This window comes from Populus alba, chromosome 7, assembly GCF_005239225.2.
Source record: "Populus alba chromosome 7, ASM523922v2, whole genome shotgun sequence".
NCBI lineage: Eukaryota > Viridiplantae > Streptophyta > Magnoliopsida > Malpighiales > Salicaceae > Populus > Populus alba.
Window position 1 is genome coordinate 3,610,212 of NC_133290.1, and position 14,320 is coordinate 3,624,531.

The following is a 14,320-nucleotide window of genomic DNA, read 5'->3' on the forward strand; positions in this document are numbered from 1 at the left end:
AAATAGCTGGTGTTATAGAATAATATAAATTATATTTTAAAATTTTATTTAAAAATTTAATATTTTAGATTGAGAAGATTTTTTAACATGGTATTAGAATATTAATAACCAAGCAGTCATGATTTCAAATCTTATCATCCTTATTTATTTGATAAAATAATTAAGCACAATGTAATGTGAGCATATACAAGTTTCAATGCCCAAATAACTTTCACTTGAAGGGATATGTTAGAGAATAATATAAATCATATCCTATAATCTCACTTAAAAATTTAAACTTTTGGGTTGAGATAATTCTTTGACAGCTGGTTCGACAAGCTAACACAAATTATTTTTTTAATTGATTTTTTAATTTTAATTTCATCATTTAATATTATATTAATTAAAAATTAAGATTTATATATTTTTTTATTTAATTATCAAATGAATTCAAAAAAAAATTAACATCTTTAAAAAAACAAATTAATTCTAAAAAAAAAAGTAATTCTGCCCGCAGCTTAAAGAGGGGTCAATCAAACTAGAGCAGCTGTTGTGGAATCTCAGCTAGACTAGGATAAGAGGCAATATCTTTTGCTTATGCATGAAGACTGCACTTTGACCCTTTCATATCGTATTGCAGATTGATTCCTTCATGTGAAAAAGTTTTTACAAAAACTAGAGGATTATCAAAATAATCTATGCTATCAATGGCATGAAATATATATAATACATATTGTAATATTAATTTATGCTAACAATGGCCTAAAATATTTATTAAGTTATTACTGGTTCAACCAATAGTATTTATTTGAAAATTGGAATCCCATGTAAGAGTTGCTAAATTAGCATCTTAAATTAATTATTTGCCAGTTAAAAAAAAAGAGGCTATGACAAGGTTCATGGGTTTGGGATATTGTTACCTGGAAATCATTACAATGATCAAAACTTGAGATTTTTTTCTATAAAATTTCAGGAAAAAGGGAAGATTTAGGGATTAAGAGGGTCATTCTCTATTATGTAGCCCAAGACTATTAACCTCTTGTTGAGCTGAAAAGACAGAAATATGAAACTTTTATGTATCAGCCTAAATTACTAGTTTAACTGGGAAAATTATTTGATATAGTACCAGCTGTGTTTTGGGTTTAAAATCATAAAAATATTAAAAAAAAATCAAAAACATCTTTTGATAAAAATAATTTATATCAAAAGCATGTTTAATAACAAATAACTAGGTCTGTTTTTTTAAAGTATAATCTTGAAAATAAAAAGAAAAGGAATGGAGATATAGTATAAATAAAAATCAATATATTAAATTTAAAAGCTTTTTAATATAAATTGACTTGCCAGAGAATTAACTTGGGATTTTCACTGCATAGAATTACATGCACGAAATCTGGACCTATATGCAAATATATATATATATGTGTGTGTGTGTGTGTGTGTGAAAACCAAAAGTATTTGAGACATGCATAGCGCAGAAAAGTCGAGGCTTTTATGTAGTGTGCCAAAAAGCCAACAGAACTCACGCTAGCAACCTTCCTGCTCAAACCGGCCACCATTTGCTGGAACAAGATCTTGCACTGTTCAACAAGAGTGAATCAGCCTTTACTTCCATTGTTCTTTAGTGGATTAAGGGTCTATACATGCATCTATATAAAGGGATCTGTCTCCTGCTTTCTCACAGGAAAATAGGGCTCTGTTAATAATTTAACACCTTGTTGAGCTGCAAAAGCAAAGCAATCTTTTATTTGAAGAAGCTGGGAATTTTGATTATTGGAAGTTTGGGACCACCAATTACATGTCTGCATGCCCATGAATACAACTTGCATTATGGGGCTCGAGTCCTACAAATCTAGTCTCGCCCTCTCTACCAACTCAAATTGCCATAAACCCTATGGTGCTGCCCTAAAATACCACAACAAACCCTAGCACCCTACGTATGGCTTTGGCCACGCCATGGCTTTGAAAGAAATCCCTTTGACGTGTTTCATCATTGCTTTCTACCCCCCCTCTCTCGGTAGATTGAGGCTATCTATCTTTTTCGCCTTTCAAGATACTTCCAACCAAGAAACAGCCAAGGGCTATAAATAATGATCCAATCACGCTTTCTTGTTCCTTTTTTTGTTAAAAATCTCGTGGACAACAACAGCAAGAACAGGTTGCTGAGAAAAGCAGCTAGACGTGGCAGAGGTCCGGTGGCAAAGAAAGATTGGACTACAGAGCAGTAAAGAAAAGCTAAGCTATACTAATTTGCAGTGGCGAAGCCGTATACCAGAATGATCAGGTTGGAGATAACATGTAGAGAACGTAACAAATGTTTGCTTCCATGTCTTGTTAAAGAGTTTGATGGGTTTTTTAACAGAAGGAAGATGAACAAATGAAGATGCGCATGCAGATTTTTTTTCTTTTTCTTCGTTTTGTGCTCACGGAAAAATGAGAAACCAAGGAGGGTGGAGGTTCCTGAGATGGGAAATATAAGGTCATTCTCATGATCAACATCTGCATGCGTAGAGTCTTTTGGCTCTGGGAAGGGTTGATTGTTCAGCTCCACTATTTATGATATTAGATTTTAATCCATAAATTTACTTCTAGGAATTAGTATGGTACAAACAAATAAGATCATTTTGAAATAAAAATCTGCCAAGTGCGAAAAGCTACAAATTACAGCTTTTTATAATTATGGTTTTAAAAGAGTTGTAAAATTATAGTGTATATTAATTAACCATCGAGACAACTTAGTTTCAACCCCACCTCAATACCAATCAGATCCTAAAAGCGGGGAAACCGAGGAACTATCAAGCAAAATGCAGCTTCTCAATGTAGTTAACTGGATTAAAATGGAAGCTGAAGGTTGAACTAGGTGAACCAATTGAGAACACACAAATACCAGTCACAAATCGTACAAAATGGGGGATTCTTGTTGAACTTTCAAGAACAAATGCCATATGGAGCAGATAACAAAAATAATAATAATAATAAAAACAGATAGAGCTAAGCATATGAAACATCCACAAACCATAATAAATCTAAGCGAAGTAGGTAACTTATCAGAACTTTAATAATTTGTAGCAGACAGCTTTAAGTCCTATCCTTGCAAATTAGACTGTAAGATATAGGCTGTCATGAACATATATGCGATCCATGCACATTTTCTATGATGTGGTTCCCTCATTGGGAGGTTTGATGGGCTGCAATCACTATATATATATATATATATATATATAGACACACACAGAAGTCCCATTGCAGCATACCAAGTCAAAAATCTAAAACTCAAAGTATCATATAAAACAGCTACGGTGTGGACACTTCTGAATACAAAACACACTCAACTCATAATACTCTAGCAGAAAAATCAATCTGGGACATTCAGCTGCGATTCTCCAAAACAATCTAATGGATCACAGTGATCAAATTGAATGATAAAGCATTGTTACTCCACTTCTCTATAATATTTTCCTCTACTTTTGTGGCCCCAGCTATCTACCACACTAATAAGAAACAGCCATGTTTCCACATGATGAAAATGATGATGTTATATTGTTATTCAAATGCAAATTACATCAAATCTCTAGCTTCGCAGGGCTCAATGTGCTCTAAAAATAACTTTTGAGCTAGCAATATTCGCCTAGATTTTCTTTATATTGCATAAATTACACAGCTAGAATACTCAAAGGATTACAAATCTGATGTTGGTTGCAATAAATTAGTAAGGGATGAACACTAGACAAAAAGGATTCCACGTGTTATGATGATATGGTGTTTAAAGACTTGTATCAAGTTTATGTTGTAACTTGAAAAATATTGTCTTGACATTTCTCTCTTTTCTCTTAGATGATTTTCATGCAGCACCCTATAGATTTAAATGGGAGATTTGATGTCCATATTGCTAAATTGTACATTTAACAGATCGTCTTGAGAATTTCTTATTCTCATAAAAATTAAAACTGCGCAATTAAGCATTTTTCTTGTTGGAACTCGATAAAGTTTAGACACCACATATATGATTATGTTTTTTGTCCCCTACAAAACCATAAAAGACAAACTTCTAATCAGAACAGCTCGGCTAAAACAACAAAAATCCAGAACCCATCTATGAAGGCAGCACTCATTTTCTTAACAGGAGTGCTCAATCCTTCTATCCATAGAAAACATTCCAACCCCTCCCCGTCATTCTACCATATTTAATGCAATAGATTGTTACTAAGACAATTTCTCTAACGCAAGTGAATGTTGTCACATCAAGTAGAACGCTAATGAAAATGAAAAGAAACAAGTTTATTGAACATAAATTAAAACATTGAATTAGATTCAGATAGGGAGCGGAGCTATTTTCTAGTATGTGATAATTAAAAGTAAATGGGGAAACAATTCTTTTGTTCTAGTTGACTTTATCATTGCATTGTTCTGATCTAAATTATTTTAGTTCATATGGAATTCAGCAAACAAATTATATAATTCAATGAAAAACAGTACTGTAAGACAACTCAACTCTATTCCTTCTATGATATTTCAACATTTTCCATCTTGAAGGTGCTTCCAAAATGTTTCCATGGAAAGTATGTTCAGCATGAATTCGAATTTCTAGCATGTGTTTTTCACGGTTTTAGAGAATCAATAGGAACATTTCCAATTACAATGTCTAGCCAAATGACAATTAAGCCACCATAACTTTTCAACCGAGGATAACTAATCCTACAGGGGGGTCTTATTTGGTAGAAAATTCCTCCATTAGCTAGTCTTGGAAGAACAACAGTAGAATTGTACTTGTGTCATTTGAAATTACACGCTAGGTTTGGCTTTTTGCAGAATTATTTGATGCACAGAAATGCACAGAAAGATTCCTTTATTTAGAAATGACATTGCATTAGCTGTGGAAGGTGACTAGGCCTTTGCTTCAAAATGAAACATGAATATAGATAAATGAATGGTTTTCATTACTTTCAACTAAAAGGGATTATTTTAAAAATAATATCCATCTGTACTCTGGTTATTTTAAAGCTTGTGGTTTACATTTAATCTTCAATTGATGTTGTTCAAGCTACTACATTGCAAGAAAGCTACATCCATTACGAATAATACAGAATGTGTCAGCAATCAATGAAAACAAACTGTTGAGCACCAAAACTGGTACTATACAGATATTAGCTTGCCTCTACAGTTACGATTTCTCTCTTCCCAATAAAAAATCTTGTTTCTTGAAAATGATTTTCTTGTTTGATTGAGGAAAGCTTCAAAATCCGAGTTTTCTTCACAAAATCCTTTTTTTAAAAAGGAAACATATTCAAAATTTCATTGGGAAGTCTTATAACATGCGAGCATCTATATATATATATAGATAGATAGATAGATAGAGATATATTTAAATTCTTGCAGGTGCATTAAGCAAGAGCAGTTGACAAGAAATATTTCCATTTTTATCATCGAAGTCACATCTACGCATGTCCATTCTAATTAATTGAAGGATTTACGTGTATAATAATATCGAATGAGCAAGTATTTCAACAGAGAGAGAGAGAGAGAGAGAGAGAGAGAGAGCAAGAAAGAAGAGAAAAATGACTTCATATTTTTCTTTTCTTTCACCTTTTGGACTTGAATGCTTAGCTTATTGATGCATGGCTGGACACCGCCCATACCGCGTAAGGAAAGGAGAAAAAAAACAAAGAAATAGATCGGTTTTGTCTTTCTGTTTAGTCCAAAAAATAAAGACGAAACCCAATTTTCGTTTCAATTTCAAACCGGCAAACTTACGGGTAAACAGGGAAAAAGGCAAGTTCAAGTCCAAAACTAACGTAATGCAATTTCAAACCCCAGAAGACAAAACGTAATATATAACTCAAACAAACAAGAAAACACGAAACATGTCATCACTACATTACTACTGCACTGCCTCCCTACTTGCTTTCCTTTCTTGTCCTAACACAAGAAAGAAACTTTAGATTTCTTTCACATACAAGAAAGAGAGAATGTGAGGGGGAAAAAAGAGAAAGAAAAAGAAGAAGAATAATAATCATAACTTAGCATCGAATTTTTCACAAAAACAAGAACATGTTAAACATTGCCTCTCATCAGCATTCATTCTTCTTCTTCTTTTTTAACTCCTACTTCTTGAATGGATGTGTCAAATTTACTTCTCTTCTCACTACATTTAATCATCATCAGTTTTTTTTTTTTTTTTTGCAAAATGGACTGGAAAAGAAAAGACCTTGCTAATATAAAAGAGAGGGAAGACAAGAATGTTGTTGTGGTGTTTTCATGATCTTGGATTCGGAAAGAATTGCGTACCGGCCATGAAAGTGTTAAGTGGAGCTGGATATAAAGAGGAAGGATCAAGAAATGCGGCTGTCGTAGAAGCCACCGTTACACCACCACCACCAGTGGATGTGCCAGCTGTGATTAAATTAAGTGGCTGTACTCCACCACCTCCAGAAGATGTCTCGCCGGGTGCCATGTAGTTGCTGTCAGGGCCATGATCATAAAGAATTCCTTTAAACACATGCCCTCCAATGTTAACAGCAGTTTGGTAAGCTAACATCTCCTCACTTTCATCAATGCCACTCACTCGTACACAACGAAATAATGCAGGAGAGCTCACTTCTGATGGGAAATTCCCAAGTTCTAACCCTAAAACAAAGAACCCGTTAACATAAACTACTTCAGATTTTGATTAAAATAGTAAGATAAAAAAAATGGAATTTTTTTTATAGAATTATATTTTATGTATATGAAATGGCACCTATCAAGAAAGAACAAACATGCTCATATATAATATATACACAGATATCAATCAACACACAGAAAGAGAAAAATAGTTTCTCCCTTTCAATCCACTTGTCAGGAATACCTCATAACAGTATTCATAAAAGGAAAGGTGAAAAAAAGCTGATGGGGTTTTACTATGGAGGTTCGTTTTCATTACACGCAATCGATATGGCCTCTCTCTCTCTCTCTCTCTCTCTCTCTCTCTTTCAAGATTCTCTGTATGAGCGTGTGTACCACTGAATTCTTCTAAAGAATGACTCTTTAGAACTGTGAGTCACTCGTTTCTGTTGAAAGAAAAGAAAAGAGACATTACATAAACAAAGTGTATATAGATATTGTCTTTACCTGACATGCTATTGGCTAAGCGAGTGCAAGCAAGAGAAGAGCTTGGATTTTCTCTCTGTCTCTTAGGATTCTCTCCACGAATTTGCAGTTGTTGCTGTTGCTGTTGCTGTAAAAGATTTACTTGTTGCTGTCTTTCACGGCGCTTAGAGGCAGGAACCCAAGTACTTTTCACATGGGTTTGGCACTCAAAACCTCTACTCTTACAACAAGTCCTACACCTCGTATGTATACAATCTTTCTTTGCTTGGTTGCCACAATCTTGGCAACTTATGCTACCAGCTCCTCCTATTCCAGAACCACCAGGCCTCATCATCATGAAAGCTTCTGCTGCTGCTGCTGATCTTGATGAGGATTCATCAGAGATGTTGATTGAAGTTCTACTGGGTCCTACACCTAACCCAACAGCTGATGAGTAGAGATCTTGCTGTGGATTCTGATGTCTTTGGTGAAGAAGTTCTTGGTGCTGCTGCTGCTGCCATAGCTCAAAACTTTTGTATGGAATGTCTTCACTTTTGTACCAAAACCAGCTTTCTTGTGGAATTTCAGTTGGTGGATTATTGTTGTTTTGTTGGTCTTCTTGGTTATTACTGCTACTACTACCTCTTCCTAATGAGAAAAGGCCAGCCATTTCCCCTCCTCTAAGCCTGACCCAAAACTCAATTGTGAGAGAAAATCCATAATCAAGAAAACCTCTCTTTCTTTGTCTTTTGCTTACAACCCAACAAACATCAAAAGGGCCCTCCTTAAATTCTCCAGAATTTTGGGTTATGAATCGAAAAAAGAAAAAGGAAGAAAAACAAGAAGAAGAAGGATCAAAGAGTGTAAGAGTACTAGAGGTAGTATCACACAATCTTCTTGTTCCCTGCTTTCTTGAGTCTTGTGTGTGTGAAAATGCCTCTCTCTTCTCTCCCTTTCTCACATACTCACTCACTCACTCTAGCTACCTTGCTTCCTTCTCTAAAAAAACTGTGTCAAGTGGTTTGTGAGTAGTTTCTTGATTAGTTTTGTTGGCCCTTTTTTGGTTGAAGAAAAGAAAGCGTTGATCGCGCCTTCAGTACCTTTTCTTTACCATTTACTTAGACACAGAATTACAGCTGCTTCTGCTTCTCTGCAAACGCCGCCATACCCTCTCTCCCCTGACCCAATTTAAGTCTCTCTCTCTCTCTCTCTGATGATTTTGCAGTGCCTTTTTAGCTTTCACTCAGCAATGCTTCTCTTGTTCTTGTTTGTGTTGTCTCTAAAGTCTTAAGAACTAAACTAAGCTGACCCTCTTCTCTTCACTGCCTAAGGGATGTCATGGGCTGATCTCTCTCTCTCTCTCTCTCTCTCTCTCTCACACAAAATGCATTGATCATTCTTCATGTTGATCCTGCGGTTCAAAGTATCGCCACGTGGCGACCAACCAGCTTTTGCTTCCTTCGTCCTTTGTACCGGAAAACCCGCTACCTTTTCCTCCCCTTTATTTATTGGTTGTTATTAACTCTTGATTAATCACTAATTACCCTAATTAAACTTGATTTTTATCCTTTTGTTGCCTCTCCTTCACCTTTCCCCTTAATTTATGTCCGTGTGTACAAGATCCATAAAGTTTTAAATTACTTGAAGGTTTAGCTGTAAAGCATAGTATATAGTCCATCCCATTATTTCATGCATGTATGTTTTGTTAAGGGCAGTTTTGTAAGTTGATACTCTTCTCTTATGATGTGAGAGTAATGGCCTCTTTGTTTTTGTAAAAAAAAAAGTGTTTTTTTGAAAAAAATTAATTTTTTTTGTTTCATAATATTTTTTATAATTTTATATTTTTTAATGTGATAATGTTAAAAATATTTTTTTAAAATAAAAAATATAATATTTTAATATATTTTTAAATAAAAAATATTTTAAAAATAATACTATTAAAATATTAAAGAGTTGTCAATTCAACCAGTTTGATTTGGGCAAAAATAACTAATGAATCTTCTTTTTTTCAAGTTTTAAATCAAATTAAACTAAATAAAAAAATATAAATTGATTGGTCTAGTTTAGTTTTACATTTATTATAATCAAATAAGCCTAATTTGAGTTAATGAGCTTTAAAATGGATTATTTCTTACGGACTTTAATTTAATGAGTTTTTTGTTTATAATATTTTTTTAGATTGATTTGATTTTTTATATATATTTTATCGGTTTTTAATATCTAGAATTTAAAACCAGGATCAAAACTAAATTAAACCAATTTATATTTTTTAAAAAAAGTTAACCAAAATTATCCAAACACATTCATAAAAATTGTTTGATTCTGAAAATTTTGAGTAGATTCTTAGGAATATTTTTATTCATTTTCCCCGCCTTTCCATGTGATTTTTTTTTATTTACATTAATGGAAGAGTTTTCTACTATTTTTTGTCATATTATAAAAAAAAAATATTTTATAATTAGATTTTAAACCATTCAAGCTGGCTTCGTTCATGAGATCATAAGAAACCTTGTTATTTTTTTAAGATATGAACACAAAATATAATATTATAGCTAGGGAGAATAATAAACCACCATACAATCAATCTCAGCCTAACATTTGAAACCATAAGATCATGCAATTATCCATAGCAAATGGAGTGATATTGTTAAAAATTGTGTACACTATTAGTTTATTGATGCAGAGAGATCTGGGCAGTGAAAAAGAGGTGTAGCCGTATTCATGATTTCTGAAAAAAAATATAATAATGTATTTCATGTCTTGAAGCTGTTGTACAGGGGAACAGAGCTCCACTTCCTCGTACTTTTCTAATTTCTTTTTTTTATTTGATTTAATATTTTGATGTATATTGAAAAATTATTATGGATATAATAGTACAATGTATAAAAAATAAGTGATATTTGAGGACCATTTTCTTAAATAATGTGCACTTGCTAAGGGACTAAAGAACAAGTGGGAGTTGACTAACTTATTTCAGGACCCTCTTGTCTTTTCTTGCGGGGCACTCTTCTCTTGTAGGGCACTCTTTGTTGGGGAGAGATTTGTGGCAACGAGATATTTTGGATGTTTGAAATTGTTGTTGTAATTATATTTTTAAAGTATTTTTTATTTAAAAATATATTAAAATAAATTTTTTTAAAAATAATTATTTTGGAAAATAGTTCATCGAAATAATTTAAAAATAAAAAAAATATTAATTTAAAATAAAAAAATTAATTTTTTTTAAAAATACTTTTGAAACATAAAAATAAACAGGTTATACTCAACCATTATTAAAAAAAATTTGTTTGCTCAAAAGAAACAAACTTGAAAGTAAGTTTTATAAATAAAACTTTGAAAAGTAATTTTTTTATATTTAGTAAAAATTATAGAAAATAAATTATAAAACTACATTGTTTAGCTATGAAATGAAAAACAAATTGAAAAATAACTTATAAATATTTTAATTTTAAATAAAATTTATTTTTAAAACTCAAAATAAAATTTTTAAATCAATGAAAAAGCCAAATTAGTTAATAGTATTAATTAAGAGTTTATTTTGAAAGAAACGACAGAAAAGGAGATATTCGTGGAAGGTGTGTTTGTATAAAATTTATTTTTTATGTTAAAGAAAAAAAAAGTGTTTTTCAAAATTAAAAAAAGGAAAAGCACTTTTCTAGTGGAAGTGTTTAGTTTTTATTTTGTTGAAAACTAGTTTCCTAAGCTCACCAAACATTCAAAAGCTTGGAAACTACTTTCTAAAAAAGTAGTTTTCTTGAAATAAACAATACCTAATACTTAGTATATATTATGTAATTTGTTGATAGATATATTTTTTTATTATTATTTTTTAAAAGAAAAATATCTTAATCGTTCAATAGTTTAGTCGTTTTCATATTTACTCTTCATGTTTTAAAAAATTACAATTTAGATTTTAGATTTTATTGCGCACATAATAGTTTACAATTTACATCATAAATTATCCTTTATTTTAATCTACTTTACACTCACAAAAAATATAAATTATAATTTTTTAAAATACAGAAAATACGTTTAAAAACAATTAAATTATAGGATGTTCTAGCTAAGTTTTTATAGAAACATTAAAAAAAGAGATGCTACAAATTAAGAAGAATAAAATAATTAATTAAGAATCTATGACCAAGAATAAAACAATATAATTGTCCAATATTATTTTTCCGGTTTATTTTTTTATATTTTACAGGGGATCTCGTGCAATATAAATAAAAGTGGAGACACAAAAAATGGAAAACAATCTCTCGATTCTAACAAGGATATGATTATTAATTAACGCAACATGTAGTGAAGGATAAAAATTTAGCCTATCTCAAGTTTTAAAAATTACAATTCTAAATTATAGAAAAATAATCTAATATTTTCCAATTCTTAAAATACCATCAAATCATATAGAAAACGCTAATCTGATAAGTTGATAATATGTTTTGAAAAATAATATTCAAGGCTATTTAAATAAGCTAAAATTGTTCTATTTCATAAAATTAAAATCAATAAATTTCAAAATATAATTAAGAAAGGAATTAAAAAATAAATAGAGAAATAGAAAAAAAACTCTAAAACATAATCTTCTAACGTTTTTGTCCAAAGCACTCAAAACTAAAGCCAGTCCACATCAAGTGGGACCTACAATCTGCTGGTTTCTGATGCTGACACGGCAAGAAGTACCTCTGTAGAACCCACTGTCTTCTAATATAAGAGTTCCTGCGAGTACATACATCCTCCTTAACAGGTCTTGCTTGCCACGACACCACTTAAAAATTAGTTTTGTAAATTGATAATATTGAGGGAATTGCGCAGTATAAAACGAATTAGTGAAATATAAAATTTTACAAAAAATAATTATGATAATTTGGGATTTTTTTAAAAGCAGAAAAAATAATGCTGTTTTATTTATATCTAATTAAACATAGAATTATAAGATTTAATAAAAAAAGCAAAATTCAGACGCAAGTCAGTCCAAGTTAGTATAATAAACATGTAATTTGGGCAATAAAAAGTCGACCAGCTTGGATTAACATGTGAAACTTATATCTTGGATCATGAAATTATGATAACTTGATAGAAAATAAATCAAATAAAAATCATAAAGCTAGTTAAAAAAAAAAAAAAACTAATGTCAACCGATGAAACCAAAAAAACAAAAAAAGCAAAAAAAAAAAAAGTTAACCTAGTTAACTTTTCAAACTTATAAATCGGGTCATTAGACTGGAAACATTATACATGAAAAAACCACAAAACCCAATTCTCAACAAATCAAACGTTGAATGATGAAATTAAGAAGAAAAAAATCACACAAAAGGATCTAAAATAAATAAATAAAAGAAATTAAAAGAATGAGGATAAAAATCCAAATAAAAGATAAATTAGAGGGCAATTATAATTTTTTTTTAATCAAATAGTGAAATTGAAAAGAAAAGTAATTTTAACAAAATGATAAAAAAAAATACAAAAGAATGAGGACTGAAATTGAAAAAAATAATAAACCATAAAATTGGATTTAAAGATGAAATTGAAAACCAATAGAACTTTTACAAAAGAGCAAGAAAAAAAACTAGAAATAAAAAAAAAAATAAGCATCAAATTGAAAAAAAAATATATATATGACAAATTTGAATGATGGAATTGAAAACAAATAAAACTTTTACAAAATAGTCAAGAACAAAAATAAAAAATCAAAAGAATAAGAACCGGAGTTGAAATATCAACAATAAATAGGATCGACCTTTAATTTTAAAGGGAGGAAATAAAAAATAAGAAAAGAAAAGAAAATACCTTGTCAACAACAAACCTCCCAACCACCATTAACACGCGCTACTCTAATTGAAAGAAGATGCGATGAAGCTTCCACTGTGAAAAGGAGATTTTCACAACTGGAAGTCGTTGCATTCATTACTTGAAAGGCATAGGTGTATGTGGCGCTTTCAATGTGAAAGTGTAATTTTCTTCATTGGGAGGTGTCACACATGTTGTTCGAAGAGCATGGGCGCCTTCCACGCATTCGGGCACCTGCATATGCTCCAACAATCTTTTTCATTTAAATAATAAATAATATTTATTAAAATACTAGATTGCCCTCAATAAACCTGGTAATAACAAAAAACCAAAGTGAAAAGACCAAGCATGAATTATTTATATTTTATTTAAATGGTAAACTTGTTATTTTATTGTTTTAAAAAATAAAAGACAAAACTATCTATTGTGCCAATTTTTAAAATTTTGATTTAGAGGGTAATTAATCATTTGACTATGTTTAAAAATTTAAAAAGATACTTATACCCTGGTTAATCCTTTAATGGCTAGTGAGCTGTGAGAAAAGACCGAAACACCCCTAACAAATAGGACATTTGATTTTCTTTGGAATGATAAAATAGTAATTTCACTAAATTTTCTTTCTGATTTAGTTTTTTTTGTTATGTAATTGTTCACATGATAAAAACTAGTTAATTAAATAATTATCAATTATGTGTATGTTTATATTTTTCATTGAATGCATAGATCAAGCGCCCTGATAAATAAAGAACCTGTATTTTTTAAAAACTATGATAGCACTTGTTAGTTTTCAATTTTATAATAAAAAATAAAAATCAACAAGTTTTATGTTTCTATTTTCAAAAACAGAAATGGAAACTGTAAATGATACTGAACAATTAATTCCTAAATATTTATTGACTGAGGAACCAATTTACCTAAACTTAGCATCATCCAAAGCCTGATGATGCCAGCTATAGTCATATCCGAATGAGAGCTCTCTCTCTCATTGGAGAAATTATTTTTAGAGCTTATTGTTCAACAGCTACTCTTCGTAATCAAATTGATATATACTTTAGTTTCAAGATCTCCAATTTTGATATATTTTATAGTAAAAAATATTCTAAAAAAAATAATATTAAACACTATCTAAATCTTCCACAAAATACGTTGAAGTTCGAGGGCTTTTTTCTGGAATTGCCATCGTCTCCTTTTTTGGGAATTTTTTTTTTTTATTAATATGAATGTCCGGATCATTTTGCGCGTATCTCAACTAATTCCATGATTCTTGAAATTAACGACCATATAAATCTTTAGTGATCATTATATTAGCAATCATAGGGCTCGAACTTAAGACCACAAAAAAAAATAAACTCTTTAATTTTAAGCTCCTATAATTGGATCATCTGCTAGATCAAGATGGTTTGAGAATTGTTTTTTGGTTCTTTAGGTGATAATGGTATGATTCAAGCCTGACTATATATATATATATATATATATATATATATAT

At 30.7% G+C, this 14,320-nt stretch overlaps 1 protein-coding gene across 1 annotated transcript; it reads right to left on the reverse strand.

Annotated features, from left to right (window-relative positions):
- Window positions 1-5,830: 5,830 nt before the first annotated feature.
- Window positions 5,831-8,403, reverse strand: LOC118063099 (protein SHI RELATED SEQUENCE 1). Its single transcript, XM_035077017.2, has 2 exons — window positions 7,087-8,403; window positions 5,831-6,603 (listed from the first exon to the last, which is right to left on the reverse strand). Exons 1-2 carry the CDS (start codon window positions 7,712-7,714, stop codon window positions 6,233-6,235), a joined length of 999 nt encoding a protein of 332 aa, XP_034932908.1. The 5' UTR covers window positions 7,715-8,403; the 3' UTR covers window positions 5,831-6,232.
- Window positions 8,404-14,320: the final 5,917 nt, after the last annotated feature.

Excerpts from the sequence above, each read along its gene's own strand:
- LOC118063099 (XM_035077017.2), bottom strand. The coding sequence starts at position 7,714 with ATGGCTGGCCTTTTCTCATTAGGAAGAGGTAGTAGTAGCAGTAATAAC. Across the intron at positions 6,604-7,086 it reads CTTAGCCAATAGCATGTCAG|GGTTAGAACTTGGGAATTTC; the intron begins GTAAAGACAATA and ends TCTTTGTTTTAG.